At 35.1% G+C, this 22147-nt stretch overlaps 2 protein-coding genes across 2 annotated transcripts in view; one reads left to right on the forward strand and one right to left on the reverse strand.

The window, feature by feature from the left end:
* Positions 1 to 4425, forward strand: part of LOC129260709 (uncharacterized) — a 33481-nt gene extending 29056 nt beyond the window's left edge. Inside the window, exon 17 of the mRNA XM_064114389.1 lies at positions 287 to 4425. Coding sequence (XP_063970459.1) covers positions 287 to 448 — 162 coding nt within the window. The 3' untranslated portion in view covers positions 449 to 4425. The remainder of the gene's footprint in view (positions 1 to 286) is intronic.
* A 5303-nt stretch (positions 4426 to 9728) lies between these two features.
* The window catches only part of LOC129260949 (hyaluronan mediated motility receptor-like), a 34968-nt gene continuing 22549 nt past the window's right edge, over positions 9729 to 22147 (reverse strand). Inside the window, exons 12-22 of the mRNA XM_054898959.2 lie at positions 21705 to 21806; positions 18206 to 18379; positions 17322 to 17432; positions 16534 to 16707; positions 15712 to 15810; positions 15050 to 15330; positions 14290 to 14586; positions 13536 to 13592; positions 13140 to 13188; positions 12278 to 12454; positions 9729 to 11786 (exon numbers count right to left, since the gene is read on the reverse strand). Of these exons, the coding sequence (XP_054754934.2) occupies positions 11625 to 11786; positions 12278 to 12454; positions 13140 to 13188; positions 13536 to 13592; positions 14290 to 14586; positions 15050 to 15330; positions 15712 to 15810; positions 16534 to 16707; positions 17322 to 17432; positions 18206 to 18379; positions 21705 to 21806 (1683 nt within the window). The 3' untranslated portion in view covers positions 9729 to 11624. The remainder of the gene's footprint in view (positions 11787 to 12277; positions 12455 to 13139; positions 13189 to 13535; positions 13593 to 14289; positions 14587 to 15049; positions 15331 to 15711; positions 15811 to 16533; positions 16708 to 17321; positions 17433 to 18205; positions 18380 to 21704; positions 21807 to 22147) is intronic.

Genomic DNA, 22147 nt, shown 5'->3' on the forward strand with positions numbered 1-22147 from the left:
CTTATATGCATGTTTGTTCAAAATATTTTCTAACTGATGTATATTCATGCATTCATTGTTTTCTTGAAAATTCAGTGTGTTTCTCTTTGTTTTCAAAGGACATTGTTCAAATTTCTTGTAGAAAATATTATGACAACGATGGATTTCCATAGAATCATGGTTGATCGGATTAATTGTAACTCTTTGTAAGACGGGACCCAGATGGAGAGTAGATGGCCGATATAGACCAACAATTTATCAATGATGATGTTGAAAATGTTTCTCTTTCCTCTCTCTCTGACTGCAGAATATCAACGGTCAAAAACTGATGTCTCTTACCAAGGAACAACTGGTCAAACTGACCGGAATGAAGGTGGCACCCTCGCTCAAGATCTACGAGCAAATTGTCAAGCTAAGGTCCAGATTTCCCATCGGTCCTTCCCCGCAGTCAGACTCCATGTCCAGATGATAGTAAAGTACTAGAGATCCTCGTATTGTCATACATGTACTCTCAGTTTTGATTTTAGGAAGTTTTCTGGAGTGTTTCATGAAGTATCTTGCTTTTGATTCACACTCACTAATTTGTCCTGAGCCAATCAGATGCAAGGATTTCAGTAGCTTATAACAGTTGTTAGTGAAAATCACTGAGAGTTTGTTTCATGAAATGCTCTTCAATAAGGTATTTCATGAAGCATCTTGCTATTGATTCACGCTTGATAATTTGTGCTTAGCCAATCAGATGCAAGGATTTCAGGAGCTAATAACAAAATCACTTAGAGTTTGTTTCATGAAATGCTCTTCAAGAAGATATTTCATGAAACAGCTTGTCAGTGGTTTTCACTGACTTAATTGTTTTGAGCCAATCAGATCCGAGGGTTTGGTAGCTTTTAACAGTTGGGTGGTTAAAATCACTGACTATCTGTTTCATGAAATGTTCCCTGGGCTGATGAACTATAATTGGTTATTATCATCACACGATCAACAATGGTCATTTCTCGACAGCGCATCTCAGATACTTGATTTTCTTTATGCTCTCTACATGTAGTTGCTTTTCATCTGTATGCTGATTGGAACCTTGCAGTGATGGCACAATAAAGAATGTTTAAATCTGAAACAAAAAAACAGGTTTTAACAACAAAAACAATTTCAGTACAGTGTGTCTCAACATCTCCTTACCTATGTCTATGCTTATTATCACTATGTTGATGAGCTCTTTGCAGATTTGGGACAAGAACACACATTTTAAAGCTGAAAAACTCTTTAATGAACAGCTTCTTTATATTCCACAACCCTGGTTGGTAGGGTGGGGCAATTTAGCTGTAATAGTTTGACCCTGCTATATGCCTCCTACTCCGGGGCTGCGTCTTACAAAGAGTTGCGCTTGATCCGATCAATCGCAACTATGGAAAGCCAGCAAAGTCAACATATAAAATGCATGTTTGTTCGAAATTTGTTCTAGATATGAATGTATAACCATAAATTCATTGATTTCTTGACAATTTGGTGTGTTCTCCTGAGGACATTTTACAAATTTCCTGTAGAAAAAATTATGACACTGATGGATTTCCATAGAGTAACGATTGATTGGATCAATCGTAACTCTTTGTAAGATGGGGCTCAGCTCAATATTGGTGCTGAAAATGAGTATGATGATGGGGCAGCTTGACAATCCACAGGCATAGCCAGCGTAACCTCTGATGTAGCTGTGGAGTCTGGTGCATGTTTGTTTATTCAAACTACACATTGTCTGACTAAGGGAGTGTCGCAAGAAAATATTGGCAATCGCGAATTTCTTATGCAAACTTGCAATTGATATACCCGTTGTTAATAAGATTGATTTTTACTTCTTATTGCAAGAAGCAGACCATCAATCAAATGCAAATTTGCTATTACATGTAAGTCCCAGAGTTATGATTGATTCTTTTGACCCCCAAATTCACCCGCAATTGATTGCAAGTTTATTGCAAGGCCTCATAATCAATCTCTCTTCTTCTTGCATACGTCTACACTCTATAAAATCATTGTTTAAAAACAAAAACTGGACATAAAGGCCAGGCTATTTTGCTGACCACCTCTCCTCGTCTTAATGGAAACTGTCGGATACACTTTTCCAATCATAAAAATGAAATTAGTTGATTTCACTTTAAAGGAAAATAATGATGAATCTAAGAATTTTTGCTTGAAACAGAATTAGCATTGGATTTGTACATGAAATTACAATTTCGAGCGATTTTGGGTCTGGTATGATCTTGAAAAATGCTACGTATCTCTGGAAACGTACCTGGGCTGGGGTATTGCAAATTTGGTTTCAAATGTTGCTGAGACTTGAAAAAAAAATCATGAAATCTTATTGCAATTTTAACTTATTGGGCGAAACATAAAGGGGGAGGGAGGGGGCTCTCAGTCTAGTCCCCCCAACCTCCTTGGCCTACTTCGGATTAACTTACACTCTGGCATGAACAAATCTTGTGCACAGAGCTAGACCGTTTCTTATCAAGGTTTCATAGGTGATGCTTATACCCCGTGGATCAAATAAACATGTATTTGTCTCATGAGATGATATATATGTCAAATGCGATGCCTTCAAGATATGAACTAAAGAGCTTACTTGGACAAAGAATATTTTGTTTGATCATATTGTTATTCAGATTTAGAGAGTGATTTGTAACCGTACTCATGAATTTGCCAGTTACTCTCTTGGACAAGTTTGTTTTCTTGCAATTTAAAGATGTTGAAAGCTAGATCAGTTTGATAGTTTATTTAAAAAAAAATGATTATGTGTTTTAACATATCAAAAACATTTCAATGCTGCGACTTTGAAGGTCTTCACAAGTTGCCAAAGTTGGTGTATATATTCTCATTTGCAAAGTTCTAGAGTGGAGTAGTTTGTGTCCTGGTGCATACTTGTATTCCAGCTGGTTATATTTGCAGTGTGGTTTTTATGCCCCTGCCCGCTGTAGGGACATTCTTGGTCACATGTGTGACTGAAATTATGACAAACCTCGACTTTACTTAGTTATAAATCTAAAAATATTGAGAGATTTATAACTAATTATGATGATTTTGAAAGTCTAATTTAATTTTGAAATTCACAGGAATTTCAAAATGAAAGTAAACTTTCAAAATCATGCTTCTCTGTGAAGTCTCACACGTGACCCACCTCTTTTGCCCTCTGACCTTGAACCTGCATATTGGAGATAGCAAATAAATTTCCAAATGATAGCTCATTAAACATGTTTAATAATGTTATATAACCTTTAAATAACTAAATCTCAAAATTCTTAGATTTATAACTAATTAAAGTCGAGATTTGTTATAATTTCCGTCACACATGTATGTGGTTGATGGCTGCATTTGTTTTTGGGTCGTCTGCCCGTCCGTGCATCACGCTTTGTTCTCTTGATAACAAAAGATATGTTCATCGGATCAGCTTCAAACTTGGTCCAACAGTGCCTATGGGAGTGACAATGATCTAGTGAAATATTGGGGTCACGAGGTCAAAAGTCACAGAGGTCGTCATATAATATCTCGTTCTCACAAAATCTGAAGTATCGTTTGAGAAATCAACTTTGGAATATGCTCATCTTTGTTCAGAGAGAAAATTTGATTTGGGGTCAAAAGTCAGTGGTCACGAAGGTCATTTTGAAATATTAGAGATTGAGTGTGTAACATATTCCTGATACGATAATGCTGGAGGCATACGTCTCTACATGTATATCTGCATTCGAGAATCCATCTAGCATAAACTGGTGGACACTTTCGACCTTGGGTTGGTCAGCGGTTCTAAATATACTTGATTATCAGTCGGATTGCAGTGGCTCTTTTATACAATGTTATACTTAATAGTATGTAGATCATTTTATATCCTACATAAATGAAATCTTCTATAGTGATTGGTTCAAACAGCATCATGTGACCAAACATATTCTAGCTATGCCATTGGAACAATATGCCCACTTAAGAAAATTTGCTATTCCGTGACATCAATGATTGAATAGTGCACTATTCCATCATGATGTCACAGATCATGCAATCTCTCGGATGCACCGGTCGGCGACCTTTCTCTTCCAATCAAGTTCTGTGAAATGACAGCGCAGACACTAATCCGCGTGGCTTCAGTAAAAATTAGGTCAGTCGGCGCAGCACGTTATCTATATTTTGATCAGATTAAAAAAAGGACGAATACAAGAACTAGATTACCAACATATATTGTTCTAACTTATTATAAGTAGGATATAAAACAAATATACCAGGCCTTTATTTCAAAAGTATCGAGGGAAGTATTCATCCTCGGTTGTAATGGCAAAATTACTTTTTTTTTTCCTCAGGGGCTTTGCCCCTCGGGGAAAAATAGAATGGCAGTCCAACCTCAGACAAACAATTCCCACTGTCCTTAATCAAAGCCTGGTATATTTGTATAATGTACACGTCTTAAGTCAGAATATGTGATTGGTAGAACATTTGGTCATGGTTTTACTATTTTACCAAAGTTAGTATACCATTTTTAGTTCAGGCCTTTTTAACTAAAATATCCCTTTTGTTGCAGAGATCATATTTATTTTATCCTTTCTTTCTTTTCTTATACCTGCACATTATTCAGGGCATTTGTACATTTTATTTTCTTTTGTATGTTGTTCCCATGTTCTTATTTAACTAGGTATGAAGTATTTTTAAACTTATTAATGTGCCACATGATTTTATCCGTTAATAAGTTAACCAAACGCCTAACCTATACACCAAATATTCATTCTTGTTGGCATACTATGCGTGCTAAGTATCCGACTTGAACTCATTTTCCCCGTACCTCTCATTTGAAAGTCCAAATTCTTGGCCACAGGTCAGCTAAACCAATCTTGCCAAAAACAATACCCTTGCATGTACATTGTTTTTTTTTATATCATTTTTTTGTCTATGCATATAATTTAAAAAAAACCTTTGATAAAAGTCCTGATTATGCACACCGTAGGAAAGCTTTAATTTCCCTTGCGTACAAACTATTGCGAAACACATTGTTTAGTTATGCTTAATACCCCATTGGTTGTATTGTACAGCAAAACTAATTTTATATTTGTTTTCCCAAAAGGTGATTGCTCTGGACATGTTTTGCATTTTGTGTTTAATTCAATGATAAGGTTGTCCTGACACAGTATTTTTAAAAGGATAAACACTTGAAATTTAAACCACTTTTAAAAATAGCATTTTGACCTGTTAGTGTTTGAAGCTTGTAACTGTCCACCCTTCAATTCAAGTGATCTTTTTGCCCTGAAAACATGTTCATTATATGAATCTCATACCTGTAGTATAAATGATATGTGGTATAAGTATTTTATAGAATATCCATACATTTCATGCTTGCATGTATTATTTCTAAAATATTGAGTGGATGTATAATTGAGGTGTCCAAGCTTTAGCTGTCTGACGAAGCTCTGGATATTGTAGTCTGAAAAGTTCCACCATAGCATCACTCTGAATGAGCTCATGAGGTACCGATTATCATTCTGCATTAGTTCCAAATACAAAGATCATTTAGTAAAGTCCTTAAAAACATCCACTAAATCATGTTTTTAATGTTCTATTTCCACATCATTACAGGTTATTAGAATGTACATGTTCATATAATATTATAAAGGATTGGAACAATGACAGACAATTATGACAGATTAACAAAAACTTGAATAGAGACATGCACATTTGACCTTCATTGGCCACACATTTGGCTTGACAAAGTCCACACATGTTAGCTTGTCATAGTCCTAGAGGTAATATTATAGCCCATTCACCTGAGCTGTTCAGATGTCTATAACTTAACTAGATTTACTAACACCCCCACGCCATGGGCACTAAAAGGTGGACCTGTGCGCTCAATAAATGGCCACTTTTATTGTTATTGATATTATTATTAATATGGGGATCTCTAGGGGAGTCAAAATTAAAATAATAAAATTGATCATGGACTTTAACACTATCATTCAATATGAGCACCGATTGGATACTCCTATTGTCTCTTTAGTGAGGCTTTGGCTATGCTTTGGTCATTGATCAGCATGCATTCACACACAAAAAAATACCATGTTATTCCTTTCTTTGGAACAATGTCTTTGAATGAGTCTACAGTGAATGTTGTTGATGGAATCATTTGCAGATTAGTATACTAGCACATTAACCTGATTTATGCATTGTAATTTCACTGCTTTATATTTTACATATACAGGTATATTGTATTTAAAATGGGTATTTTGCCAGCTGAAATGCAGAAACTGTATTATAATAAACTTGTAAAAAAAATCTATGCTGCCTGCATACTTTTCTATATGTGGGGCAGTTGTGTATCATATGCATATAATTAGTGTGGATCGAGGATAATGAAAAATCATGTACTTCTATATTTGAGTAGCACTACCTCATTAAATATATTACATAATTGTTTTCCTCATCCTTAAATATGAATTAATATAATTATAATGCATGAGGGAGAATGAGAGTGTAAACGTGTAGAATGGAAATGCTAAATTTCTTATGTATATTTTCAAATAATTCTCACATCTATATCTACAAAATTCTGCTATGCGCAGATAGGATTTAGCAATTACTTTGTTATCCTCAATTCGTACTTAAATTCAGAATCATTAAACTGGTTTTCCTGCCTAAAACATTAATTTGGGAAGATATCTGTATGGCATGTGTATGTGTAGGTAAAAATCACTTTTATTACCCAGTTTGGCATTTGATAATAGAAGTGTATAATGCCAACTTTGTATTGTTTGTTGGTTTTTTTTTTCTTTCAAATTCACATTTCAATAATATAACTTCAGTCAAACTGAATTCCCATTAATAAACTATTTAAATTTTTTTTTTTTGTTGTTAAGATTCATGTTTGTAATATTAATTTTATTTACCTTTATTTATAAAGCTGGGTCATTGTTTTTTTTATATAAATTGTTTTATTTACTAATTATTTTTTTTCAAATTCAAATCCACATTTTAGTATTACGAGGAGGATTGTCTATTGATAAACTATCTAAGGCTGCATGGTAAAATTTTCTCCCTGAAATTTCCCTCCATTTTTAGGTTGGTGGCTTGGTCTAGACATTCTATCACTTGCATTAAGTTGACCTCTGTAATACACATTTTTTAAATACATGTATGTTTTAATCAAGTGGTCCTTTAATGAAATGCCTCCCAGAATCTCTAGCCTGCAAACCTTTCAATTTTTTTAATGCTTTATTATTTGTCTATTTTTACATGTACTTGTACTGTATGATTTATTTGCCAATGGATGTATTTTACTGAACTTTAATCCAACATTTATTTTCTTTCAGAATTTCACCATATAAATCAGTTTAGATAATTTTTTTTTGGGGGGGGGGGATTTCAATGAAAATAAAAAAAAGGTTGTGAGAGAAAATATATTGTTTTGATTTCCGAATAGATATACATTGTGCATATGCATATTCGATAACTAGAGCCCCAAGATTTGCAGTTTCTTAAGAAAACCAATTATCCACAAGACAACTTTAATGAACTTTAATGAAATGGTATTTTAAAGATTTATCAAAATAAGAAGACAAAGTAATTTATCGGAACTTGGTTAATGAACAAATGAAGCTATTTTTATATCCCTTATTTCGCATAGGAAATTTATGATACATAGCATTTTTCATGTTTCTTGTATATTCAGCATTTCTGAAATAATTTCTCTCTCATGTGTACTAATAACATGGGTCTCTTTCGTATTGAAAATTTACAGAGTGTGTGTGTGTGTAAAGTGTTACATAAAAGATTTGAAATTGAACAATTTAGCTTGGATCAATATTCCTTCATATCTAGAACTGAATATATTATGTTTACTTAATATTCTTTCATTATCGTGAATCTTGCTTTATACTGTGTTAATAATAAATATTGATTTTATTTATTGTAAATTTGAATTTCTGTTGTACCAGTATTCTTTTTACGTTCGGAACGAAGCATATGCAATGTGTTATACTCTTCCAGTGTATTGTATTTCTATTATACGTGTATATAAAAAAAAGGTAAATAATATGTAGCAAATACAGTGTAAGTGGAAATATAATCTCATGTGTTTTCAATTGAAATGTATGCCTTTATTGGCCCCAACAGGATTTTTCTGTTTGTACATAATGAAGTAGATTTGTACAGTTTTGTGGATACTGTATCTAATTCTCTAGTGTCAAGTCGTGATATTTTTTTTCTTTGAATGCAACCACTATATAATATAGTGCAGGGCATATATGATTTCTGGTTGAATAAAATGAGAAATCATGTTGTGGAAAACAAAATAAGTTCTGAAGTAGGAGTCATTGATGGTGATGGTAATACTTTTGAGGGTCTGATGACGATGATGATGGTGGTGATGAAGATTATGATAATGGCAATGATGTAGATTGAAGGTGATGACAATGATGGAGATGATGATGGTGATGGTTGTAGTATTGAAGATTTTCATATTGGTGATTACGATGGTCATGGTGGTGGTGATGATGACACTGGTGATTAAATATTTGTAGTGTTGATTATTGTAGTATTGGTGATAATGGTGAAGATTTGATAATTTTTTTTCGTGACAGATGGTTTCATTGAAAATTAATGTAGTGGAGGTGGAGATGATGATGATGAGGCTGACAATCATTGTTATTAACATGATTACTTTTTTTAACAAAGTAGTTACATCTCATTCGGGCTCTGTAATACAAAGGTTTGCAATCAATCGCTAAATACCAATGACCAATCAAGATCATCGTTGCATGCGCACTTTGTTTAAAATACTGACCGGGAGCCAATCAGTGCGGCTCTTTCATATTTGCAATTCATCGCAAACCTTTGTGCTACGTAGCCCAGGCCTAAATAAGGAATGCGAGCACATAGCGAGAACTTATAGAAATTATATTCTGACCCGAAAATGGAACATTATAAGCCTGATCGTTTGTGTTCATGAAAAAGATGAGCAGCTTACATCAGAGATGAATGAGAGTGCAAAGCACGGTGTGAATATTTTGTATATTGAAAACATCACCGTTATCCCCGTTTCTTCTTCCCCCTCCTTTTATTTCTAAAAGTAATTCCTTGGGGGCATCGTGGTCACGACTTTCGTCTTTCAATCTTAGGGACGTGGGTTCGATTCCTAACCATGGCATGTTTTCCTTCAGCAAGAAATTTACCCACATTGTGCTACACTCGACCCAGGTGAGGTGAATAGTTACCCGCTAAGAAAAAATTATTTGAGTGCTTGAGCACCTATATGGCGGCTCAGCTATAGCCGTGGTAATAATATGAAACCACATGTTAAGCGCAGTACAGTATATTAATATAGTAGCTGCGCAATACAAATGGTCCATATTATTATATATTTACTATTCCTGATTTTTCATCATGTAACAAGATTTTACCTTTTATCATCATTATTATACATGTCATGGACCCCACTGAAAATAAGGTTTCAAGATTTTGTGGGTTATCCTGTTCAAGCTTACCGCTTTTACTGCTACTAAATATGTCCCTTTGTGAATAAAATAAATCAGGAACGCGTGTCACTTGAATAGTCGTCATGGATAAAGAATCTCATTTAGCGGTTTCAGTCTTCTTCTGGTGTATGTGTGTATACGCACCAAATTGCAGACTTGAGGCCAGCGTCGAAGGCGGCTTCAAAACCGACACATGTGTATCTCTGGCCTATGATTTTTGCCTTCACATACAACACACTCAGATAATATCCAATTAAAAAATATGAATCTTTATATATGAACATGTAATTTTATTTACATAATCTTCAAGTTTGAAACCCAATACAAATGTGTTACACAATAATGTTATTGATAGGTACTTGTAGAATCTTAGGTATCAACATTTGACATTATATTGTTCTGTTAACTGAAATTAATGAGAGTTTGAGAGCCCTTCTATTTGGATAATATATACTGTACCCCTACATGTATGTTTATACTGTAATTATAACAAATATTTGACATAATTCTATTTTTATAAATTTTGTATTTTGCAAAAAAAATGCATAAATGTGATGAAAGACCATCTATCTTTAAAAAAAAAAATAATGTCACTATCTTTAAAAAAAAAAAAATAATTTCACTGAATTAATCTAAAAGTTTATATAGCCAACATATCTATTTTCCATTACAAAGGGATACCAGTTGGTTTCACTTACTGTGTCTGAAGAGAAGACTGGACAGAGTAAAACCCTAATATCTGCTGTGCAAAATAAAGTATGAAATGGGAACTTGTCAGAGTCTGAATTCAGGCTAAAGCCTAGCATGACTGATCATATCAGCATAAGAAAAGTCCTGCTTCTATATAAAATTATTTGGAATGTGATAAACCTTTAAATAAAGAAAAATCCCCCTGACTCCGTTATTTAAAAAAGGTCTGGAAATACATTACATAACCATAATTCATTTTATTTTCTTTATTTTGAGTCCCTTTACATCATGCAAACCGATCGGGAAACATGTGGTTCTCAGAAGCACAATACATGCTATAGTTTGCGTTTCCTCCAACGAATAACATACACGTAACATCAACAAAAAAGAAAAACTAACACAAAGTACGGACACATCACCAATATTTGTGCAGAACAACATTACAATATTTCTTAAAGGAATATAGTTGGAATTTTCCTTCCAAAACATTCTTGATAACATATTCACAAAACAATATACATCTGTACATGCACCAAATACTCTGTGTATATACATTTCATTTACAAACAATTTAAGCATATTTCACTTTGCTGTAATTTGACAAATTGAATTTAATTCAAGATTTACTGTTATGTCGATAATCCATCTATTTGTATCATGCTTTCATAACAAGATACAAAGTCTAGTTTCTCTTTATAGAGGGCATATAAAGACATGGAAAAAGCTAGTTATCTGCTCATTTTAACAATAGACTTTCTGATCCAAACACATTTTTATGAAAGTATACAAGAGGTGTACTTATAAATAGAACACTTAATTTTGACAGAAAATAAAGGAGGTTTTATACCTGTACATTATTAGGGTGGAGAGGTATAACCTCTAAAATCATTATCTCAACAATTTTAATCTCTGTTTCGAAGGAGATAAAAATAGATTGTTTCATCTAAGAGTGGTCTTATACAAAGCATTGACTTTATAAACAATTGGGGATTTGGTGTTGAAAAAGAGATCTTTGGCATTCAGGGAAAACAAAATTATATCTAATGACATTACAATCATGTAATATTAAGGCATGGAAGGAATAGCTGGCTTGAATCAGAGGTTTAGTAAAATTCATTTTTGGATCCTGGATCAGCCAGGAACTCGGAGCCACCGTACAACACTGCTGCTGAAGCAGCACCTGGCTCTTACCTTCCCGCTTATTATTCCATTGTAAAATAGTTATGACAAGTACGTGTTCACAGTTGCTGTGCCATCGCAGGGGGGAGGGGGACGCACCCTTCAAAACTGAATGATTTTTTTTCTTGAGAACTAATGCCCATCATTCTTTAGTGATTAAATTTGGGGGGGGGGGGGGGTGTTATAATTATGCAAAGCCAGTGTAATAATGCTTCATTTAATGGTGAGTGCTTGGAGACTTTTAAAGTAAACTATAAGTATTATAATATTTTTTATGAATACAAGGGAATGCTTCTAGTTTCTTTGACTGAGGGGCTGGGCCTGGTTCTCCTTGCCATGCCGGAAAGCGGTGCTGACGTCAAATTTCTTCTTTCCCTCCATCTTCTCCACCTTATCCTTCATCTGCTTCAAGTTTCGGCTCTGTCTGGTGTTCTCATCTCGTAGTTTGGAAACCTCCTGAAAAGGGGAAAAATATACAAACAATACTTTAATAATCTTAAGAACAGTAATAGGTTGGACATACATATCTTTGCATCCCCCCCACCACAAAATAATATCAATAATTATAACAATGGTCCATTTATATAGCACCTGATATTTGGTTTTATATTATTACTCTAGCTGTAGCTCAGCAGCCATATAGGCGCTTAAGCATTCAAGGAATAAATCCCACCGGGTTCCCATTCACCTCACCTGGGCTGAGTGCAGCACAATGTGGGTAAATTGTTTGCTGAAGGAACACACGCCATGGCTGGGATTCAAACCCATGTCCATCTGATTGAAAGGCACGAGTCGTAACCACTAGACCGAGATGCCCCCAAACACAAAATTTTATAACAAGAATGAAACATTGATCGTGTAGTCTAATAATGTATCCTCTGGAAATACTGATTTTTGTTGATTGATTGATCAATCATATATTTATTCAATAGCCTGAATCAACATACCTTCTTGAGCTGAGCGTTTTCATCTTTGATCTTCATGATATGATGGATCTTCTGTTTCTGGTTCTGATGGCCGAGAAGTTTCGCATAATCGGTACTGAGCTTATTGACCTCACTCTGTGCTGCGTCGTTCTGACTTAGCAGCATTCGCCTCTCCATTTCAAATTGGTTTAGCTGATCCTAACAAAAAACAAACAAACAAAGGTAAACAAAACAGTCATGCCAAAAATTATTGTTAGTTTTCAAATTCTGTAACGATATTTAGAAAGTGACAAATAGACTGCTGCTAAAGGATTGCTATTCAAACGCCATCACATTGAAAAAAATGAAAATAACTAAAATTTTCATTAAGAGTTACTGTATGGATACACCTTTCTGAGAAGTCTAACGGGCTCTTGTGTTGTATGGAAAATACTTGAGATTCTTCAATGTTCTCTGCATCCAGATTTCATTGCAAGTCTTTGAATTATGAATAAAGGATTCAGTAAATAAAAAAAACAAGCATTATTTTATTTCTTTTCAATACCGTAACAGACTTATTTCAATTAGGGTGATATGCCAATGTTTGAAGAAGTTTTGAGATTCATATCAACAGACAGTTTCTTTTTTTCGATATACTAGTAGTTGTCGATTTTTTCTCTCCTTCTATTACATCTCCTTTTCTATAAATACTGATTGAATAAAGTTTGGCAAAAAGAAGCTGCTGAAAACTGCTTATCTAATAAAAGAGAGCCAATGGAGTAAATTAGAAAGTCAAAAAGGGGCCTAAGCTTTCGATCCTAGCAGAATCTTCGTCATAAAGTTTGTGTAATTGTATTTTTCTTGAACTGCTTAAAGTCTGTTATATCATCATTCCCCTGCTTACCTCAAAAGGAGCAACCTTTTCCATAAGTTCCTCAAACTTGAGCTTCCAACTGTAAATAAAACAAATAAAGAATCAGTTTATTAAAAGGTCATTCATGATAAACGGCATTACAAACTGTCATTAAATCGGAAACTGATGAAATCTATTCTTGCTGGTTAAATGAGATGGAATGTGTCTCAATTACTTTGCTTTTAATGATTGTATTTCTATTTATACCATATCTTTCTTTCATAGAATTTGAATACCACTGGATGCTATGTCTGGAAAGCTTATGCAATATCTTCATTTTGAAGTGCTAGTGCTTATCCTAATGAAAATGGAAAAGGTCATTTGGGAATAGTTGATCAGAAGCTTACTGTGACTTGGCTTATTGAAAGAACACAGAGATATTCTTACCTCTGACATTCAGTTTGAAGAATTTCCACTGCCTCCTCATCCATGCACTGATGATTTCTGATAAAATGAAATATAAATTGAAAAGATATTAATTTCTATTATGTATAATATAAAGATGATCTTTTTCATGATCTTTAGAGAGTTCAGGATATTCATAAAGAAGATATCAATTTGGTGTCTAAACAATCACTAGAATGTGAAACTTTTTGCTAAATGTTGATGCACTATATATTTTTTATTCCTGTATTGCATGAATTGTGGGATTTTTGACTGAACATATCACAGGTAAGACATGAAAATTCATGCATTTATCAACAAAATGCTTACCAAATTATGAAATTTACCGCCCTTCTCCCCATCATGGTAAATGACATCTTCATCCTGACATGTACATACAGCCTTTCATGTTTTCTTCCCTAAATGAGCTGAAGGGAAATTTAGCTTGTCCATAAATTGAGGTCCGCTGCTTTGCCGAATATTCCAGAAAGCTTCCCTATCAAAATAAGAATCTAGGGGACATTCACACGTGTGAATAATTGTACATGACCAAGCATTTGTTTAACATGAAATTTTACTTTTTTTCTGCCCGATTTTAAACAGCAAGTTTTAACATGTGCTAGTCTTTGCGAAGACCCACTTGTTGATCAAAGTTTCAATCAGGGTCTGTGCCTGCAGACTGCCTCATGAATATCATTCTCACTACTGCCCTCACTGATCAACTATCAACTTTTGGCAGGTTCCATTATATACTTACTCTCTCTCAGTCTGAAGCTGGATTAGTCTTTGTTCCAGACCCTCAATCCTCTCCTCAAGCCTTTCTCTCATCTGAGAATTCTTGGCTTCGTATTCCTCTCCAGCTTTCCGCCTCTCGGCCTCGCTCTGCGACAGCTTGGTTTGGGTGTCTACCAGTCGACGCCCAAACTCCGCCCGCTGGTGGCTGCAGGCTTCTTCAAGGTCTAGAACCCTAGACCTCCAGGTGGTCTCCATGCTGGTGACCTGTTCACGTAAGGTGGAGCTCTCCTGTTTGGCAGAGGTTGCTTCACATTCAAGCCTAAAAGGGAAATAAAATATTAGAACTCCTTGAGAGGTGTTTTACAAAGAGTGACTTAGGGTCTTGCTTAAATTCTTAAGAGCACATAATATATAACGCACGATTTTATTGATAAATACCCAGTAGCACCAATGTGGTGAAGCCTTTTATACCGCATATAAGTAGAATTTAAGTGCAACTCGAAGTCACACTTAAATCTTTGTGAAACACCCCCAGGTCAGGGAAACAAGCAACTTCTTTTTTACTCTGATTCTTTCTGACTTACTAGATATTCATGTTAAAATGGACATGACAGATTTCACATTACTTCAAGTCTGGTACGGTGAATCTTAAAAATATAAACACCATCATATAAAGGGAAAGGAGAAAAGCGGTCTTCATGAGTAGATAGTCACGTAATTGTTCTTTCAAAATAGGGATTAATTGCTAGCCTTTGTCTTACGAAGCCCTGATCCTACTTTACCTGTGGACATTCTGTTGGCCTGCCAGCAAGTCTGCACTGAGCTTTTTCCTGGCTGCCTGCAGTAGCTCTACCTGTGTCATTAGACTCTCTTTAGCTTTTTGAGTGATCTTCAGGCTGGATTCAAGACTAGCACTCAGTTGTTGTTGCTCCTCTAGACTCCTCTGTACAGTCTTTTGCTCGGACCGTGCCTGGTCCAGAGCCTGCTCTGCACTTGCCTGTCTGTCCTGAGCCGACTTCAGCATGGAACAAAGTCTATCCTTGTCCATTTTGATGTTTTCAGCCTGTTTAAATGATGAAATGAATGTGGTTTCTTATTACATGTATTCACTATTTTACTGATATCAGGATGGTCACTCATGCAATAACATTGTATATACATATTTAATGCTTAGGAAGCTTATAATTCATATTCAAAACCTTTAAACAACAATTTTCTTGGCTCTTATCCACAAACTGTTATTTCATGATCACTGTGCATATTTTTGGCAATTGATGATTATTTTATAACTTAAAATGATGTTTGTAAATTGCTGATATTCTAATTGAAAAAAGATTATTCTTACAAGATCCAAAATCCCAATTCAATGGCAAAAATCCTATTTAGTGTTGCATTCCCTCTTAAAAATCCTACTAAATAAGATAAGATTCTACTCTCTGCTTACTGTTCCTTCTTGTTTGGCAAGTCTATGTTCAATATTACTCAGCTCTTCAAAATCATTACTGAGCTCAGTCAGCTGAACTTCCAATGCATCAACTCTCTCCTGTAAACAAACAAATCAACATAAGTGATATTGTACGCTCTTGATCGTTCCAACAAGCAGATATGTTAAAGGACACACATTAAAAGCATGTGCATCAAATCCTGATAAATCATTGCTTTTGTGGTCAGTGATATGCTGTAAAAATGAAGCCCTGAAAAAAATTGCACCAAAAAAATCACAATCCCAATTTTATTACTGAATGAATTTGATATATTTATGTTTTATATACAGTTGAGGCCAAAAGTTTAGACATGGAATTCAGTAAAATTCCTGGGTGTATGTTAACTTCTGGCCTCAACTGTATGTTTTCTATATACTCCAGCCTGTATATATGCGGGTTCAGTCTCTAATGGATGAACATGTGTTATATTAATCCCCCCAAGGAGATTAATAGAATGATGAATTTTCAGTCACAGATATCTTGAAAGTGTCTGCACGAATTTGATTTGATGTTTTTTTTCTTCCTTGCCGTTTTATTTTATCCAGCTGAACAAAACCAAATACAACACACATCAAAGTTCACATTTTTTTGTAATGTTAATTACTGTACAAATTTTTTCAACTAGACTGTAAAAAGGAAAAATTTGGGTATAAATGGCCTTTATCTGCACATATTCAGCTGGTATCCACAAACAAATTTTCACTGTCTTGCTTCTTTCATATTTTCTCTTCATTCAAATCAACTTGATCTTATGGTAGAGTAGTAACTTCTTCAGGATATACCTTTTCAACGTTAAGTTCCTGACATAGTCGCTCCTTTTCGATCGCATGGTTTTGTTTAACCTCCTCCCTTTCCTCCTCCATAGTCTTCACTGATGCCATCAGTTGGAGTTTCTCCTGCATTAGTTCGTCTAACTTGGCCTGGAGTTGGTCCTTGATTGCTCTCATTGCACAAATCTGGTGGAAATGACGAAAATGATGAAAATAGGCACATTGATGTTCACTGGCAACTGTTCGCTACTGGAATCCTGGCATCTGATTGGCTCAGAGCAAATCAGTCAGTGAAAAATCACTGACTGCTTCATGTAAGACTCCCCAGGAGAGAGAGAGTGAGAGAACAGAGGAGAAGGCAAGCTAGTCAGTGAAAAATCACTGAAAAGTTACTCCATGAAACATTCCCCTCCGGAGAGAGAACATGGGAGCTTTTTCATGAAAGAAATAGCTAGGGATTTTCATTAACTATTGTAATAAGCTACTGACCTTATAACCTTCAAATATTTGTGTCTTCCAAAATCCAGAACTAATTATTGCAAACACACATTTTTCTATAACGGGGGCTAAGCTGCTAAACAGTATCCCACATAATATCCGTACTTGCATACTAGTAACCTTGAAGTCCTTCAAATTAGCGCTGTCACAATCAAGACCTTGATTAATCCTGGGTGGGGGGATGGGCTGGGGGGGGGGGGGTGGCAAACTGAATTTTTGAATGTCTATTGAGCTTTTTTTTATTCTTTCTTTTCTTTTCTTTTCTTCTTCTTCCTCTCTTTCATTTTAAACCCCCTACACACCTCGTTTTCTTGGAGTTGTAGTCTCTCATCCAGCCCTGTCACTTCCTTTAACTCTTCTTCCATCTCAGTGCCCAGTTTCTCCAGTTTATTCTGGAGTAAACCAACTTGTTCCTAAGAAAATAAATGAAACAGAGTGCATGAAGTAAAAAGTTTATATATTTGTGAGGAAACAGCTGCAAAATGGAATTCTCAAAAGGCAGCACAACAGAAACTTGCCATGCATTCCTGATATCAAGGATTGTCATGCTTTCAGTCACAGATTGCATTACCTGCATTTAAAATGGCTTTCATTTGACCTGCTGCCATATACCAAACCCTGAATGAACACTTTGTTTATGTACTTTAAATGGAATAGCAAGCATACTTTAAATCAGCGTGCGACACTGGCACTGGTCCGAGACCAGTAAAAATTGCTGTTGGGCTAGTAACTTTTCAGTAATAGCCTGATTTACTGGTCCGACATGACCAGGAAAACATGTATCAAACTGATACGAATGATATTTTCTCCTCTTTTGTAAATTACAGAAATATCTCTCGCATCTTAAAAAATGTCTCTCCAATATTGAGTAATGACTCTCATGAATTTTATGTTGTGTGTACTATTTGTTAGTATGTTAAATTTTTTTAATGTTTTTCTTTATTTTGGCGAACCAGTCAATTTTAGGTCTGGACCAGTAAAAAATTGAAAAACTGGTCCGACATGATCAGGTCGGACCAGAAGTAAAAAAGGGATAGTGTGGAGCCCTGCTTTAAAATAACATATGAATAAGCACGCTCATCTCAGTGATTTAAAAAGTATTCTTTTTAGAATTTCGGTTTCATGACCTTCATCTGCTCATGTGCAAATGGTATTTACGAAATGGCTTATTATTTACGGCACCAACCTTTTCAGTTTGTAAGGCGGTTGAAAGCTTGTTATTCTCCTCTTCAAGCATCTGCTGTTCTTTCTGGGCCGTGAGTTCCAGGGTCAGGACCTGGTCTTTGGCCTTGGTCTTCTCCTGCTCCATACCCTTGAGATGTTTGCTAAGGTCTCCACATAGCTCCTTCATGTCTTCACTCTGTTAGGGGTTGAGAAGGATAACTACTTAGTATTTTCTTCAAGCAAAAAGGCTCAATTACCAAGCACTTCTCACTTTGGCAACACCTTTTCCTGTATTGAATCTATTGCACTGAGTTTTGCTTAATTTTGCTGAGAGTAGAAACATAACGGCTAATAATGCAAGTCCATATATAAGACAAAGGGTTAAAAAGAAATGAAAAGTAGTGACGTTGCTAACTTTTCCACAGAACCCTTCGGACTAAGTTACACAAAGAAAGAGGGACACAAGGTCATTATGGGAGAAAATTCATTAATCTCTTTCCCAAAATAGGGACCGTCCCTATTAAACAGGGATAGTTGGCAAGTATTTATAAGTTAACTCTTTAAGAGCCATTGGCAGCTATAGCTGCCCATAGCCCTCTAGTGCCATTGGCAGCTATAGTTGCCCAAGTAACTTTTTTTTGTTTAACCAATTTTACAGCCAGAAAATCAACACCATATTCTGTGTTTTTTATGTTGTTATATTGGCAAGGAATTCACAATTGTTTTTGTCATATAAAAAATAGTGGTTTACATAGACATTTTTTGAGTAAAATGGGATTTTTGCATCATTATTTTGAAGAGTTGATTTAGGATATTGCCGCGATCTGAATCAAGATTTCCCTATAGACACGTGTGATATAAAGGTTGTGTGTAGCAATACACGTACTTATATGGGGAGAGCAAAGGCGAGTGTGCGAAGGCATTCAGCTCGGAATTGACCAATGACAGAGCGGTACGATGTCTCTCACCCAACGCTACTCGCCCATTCGCTATTGTTTTATGAATATTCATGAGCTATTTATCAGGTCTTTTGCATGTGTGTGTGTGTGTGTGTATTTGAGTTTTGTCAGACGTGTATCAGTCAGATATGATTATTAACGTCTGGGACCGACCTTTAACGTCACCATCCGAAAGACGTGCAGGCCGGTATGGTAGTATTCTTGTGTCAAGGCTTTTTTCTGCCTGCAAATGTGCAAGGTTTGGGGGAGATTTTTGGGGGGCGGGGGAAAGGTATTTTACTTTTTTTTTTTTAGCATTCTCACAAAATTGTTCTCGTTATAAATATATGAGTAAAGAAGGCTGTCATTTCCAACTCTCGTCGCACTGCAATCATCACACTCATTATTTATTTATTCATTTATTATTGTTATTATTATTATCATTATTAGTATTACTATTATCGTAATCATTATTATTGTTGTTATAATTTATTTATTATCATTATTCTTCTCCTTCACCTTCTTCTTATTATTATTAATGTTATTGCCATCAGAATCAGAATCATCATCATTATGATTATTATTCAAAAATAATTGTTGTAATCATATCAATTGCATTCCTTCTGCAGCCAAACTCTCTCTTCATAAACTTAAGATAAGGTAAATAACGGTTCATATTTGTTTGTGTTTTTATAGCCCGAACTATTACAAAAAAAGAATGACTGACATTGTTATGCTTACCAATATCATATTCAAACTTCTCACAAAAATATGAATCGTTCAATATTCTCCTCTAATAAAATAGGAATAAGCAACAAAAAAAAACAAATGTGATAATTAAAACGGCCGATAATACCGCTTCATTCTTCTCAAGATTTTTTTTTTTTCAAGGTGGATGTTTTTCCTTTGCTAAATCAAACCATTGGTCAGAGAAAAAGTAAACGGAGTATATACAGTAATATCAGATGTTTTGAGGAAAAGAAAGAAAGGGATACATTAACAAAACCGATCAAACCGACCTGTTATTTGCTGCATCATTGACGTCACTATCAAGGGGATTTTAAAACGACTTTAGAGAGTAGAAATGAAAATGATAACGATGATAACGGGTTGAATATTACATTTCTTTATACCACGCATATTATTGTACACTATGTTATCTGAACAAATTATTTATTTTACCACGGATAGTGCTACGAGCTGGGGAGGCCCTGGGCGGATGCAGGATTTTTCTGTAGGGGGGCAAATTGTTTTTTCTTTACCTGGGTCACCCATAATAAATCAATACCGGAACCTTTGAAAGTATTCAAAAGTCAAATCAAAAGACGCGCGTGAGCCCCGATTTCTATGAACATCCTGTGGTAAATTACGTCTGGGCATCTATTGTTCATGACTTGGTGGCATTAAACAAGAGTATGTAGTCGCGTAGAATGTTAACAGGTGGCTACTTTGGTCAGGCCAGTAATACAGAACAAATAGGCCTATTTTCTTTTTTGAAAATTTGTATTGATTTTTTTGTTTGTAACTGATCTGCATTCCCTCTTCTTTGATTCACGAAAACTAAACGTTATTTTTTTTTTACTTTTGTGCACTTTGCCATGAACGCCCATATCATTTTGTGGGATTTTATACCCCAAACTTGTAATTATTGAATCTGTCCGACCCCTCTTTATCTATATTTCAATATATCATCTTTAGTTCTTTTATAGTTTGTCTCCTTCTGACTGGCAATTACTTTGTTTGTTACACTACGAATAAAAAAATTACAGAGTCTTATTTTGAAGACTACATGAATGAAAGGGTACGGTTGGCCGCACTTTGAAGATACATGGCTCTAATATATTATTGTGTGTGTTTGCGTGGGGATCGCACAGCTGTGCTGTAATTGGTCACTTGATCGACGACAATGCCCTTTTTTGGAACAGGTTGCTTTAAATTGCGTGTGTTTATACATACTCTATCGTAGTTCAGAGGAAATAACTTGAATAGCAAAATAGTATTTCATTCAAAAGAGCATTATTTTTCGTTATTTCTGTTTGTTCAATTTCATCAATACATACGTCATTTGAAAGGGTAAACATTGAACTTTCATTTTATCTTCTTAATTTCTTGGTATCTCTACAATTCCTCAGGTTATTTACTCTTTGAAATGTTCATGAAATCATAATTTTCTAGGTTTTACTTATTGAAAAAAATCTCCATTTCTCCATTTTTCCAAACGCAAATATGAAAGATAATAACACGACCATAAAGCCCATGAACCATGCATCATTTCATGTGTAGAAGGTTTTATTATACAACGTACGGGTAAAGAATTATGACCGTTTTGAAATCAGTTGCTTCTCAATTTAGGATTCCCTCGAATATCCCTGGCAGTAGAGGGATATTGGGCCTGGCAGAGTAAGAGTTAAAGCACATTTCAATTACATCCTTTCCTAGTGCTGAACCTTCACTTTAAACAATTTTACTATACTTTTCCTATATATGAGAAAACTAGAACGAGAAAGCCCAATGCAATTATAATCTTTCCCATTACTGAACCTGCACTTTACCCAAAGGGAATAGATAATGAAGATGACTTACATTCTTTTCCTGCTGGTTCAACCTGTTATCAATCCCTTCTAAATCTTTCTTATCTTCAACTGTGAGCTCTTCTAACTGCTCTCTCAGAAGATCACATTCTTCCTACAAACAATAAAAAAAAAACATTTAATTACATGGATGCAGTTTATCTGGAATTATACATCAATCAGCCGCAATGTCACACTTTTTTCTTTGTTCTCTCTCTTTTAATAATAACAATTTTCTGCTTTCATGAAGTACTTATTACATCATCAATGCGTCTAACCACTTTCTAGATCCCTGCTCATTGGATTCCGGCTTGCCACATACAGTGTATGCACAATCTCCACTCCCTGGGGAGTATTCCAAAAATGAGCTGCCATGATGCTCTAAATACTTATTCAATAGACATCAGCGTTCGCATCCTACCTGTTACTCGCAAATATCAATCGTATTTCTTGTTC

This window comes from Lytechinus pictus, unplaced genomic scaffold (genome assembly GCF_037042905.1).
Source record: "Lytechinus pictus isolate F3 Inbred unplaced genomic scaffold, Lp3.0 scaffold_19, whole genome shotgun sequence".
In the NCBI taxonomy this organism is placed as follows: Eukaryota; Metazoa; Echinodermata; class Echinoidea; order Temnopleuroida; family Toxopneustidae; genus Lytechinus; species Lytechinus pictus.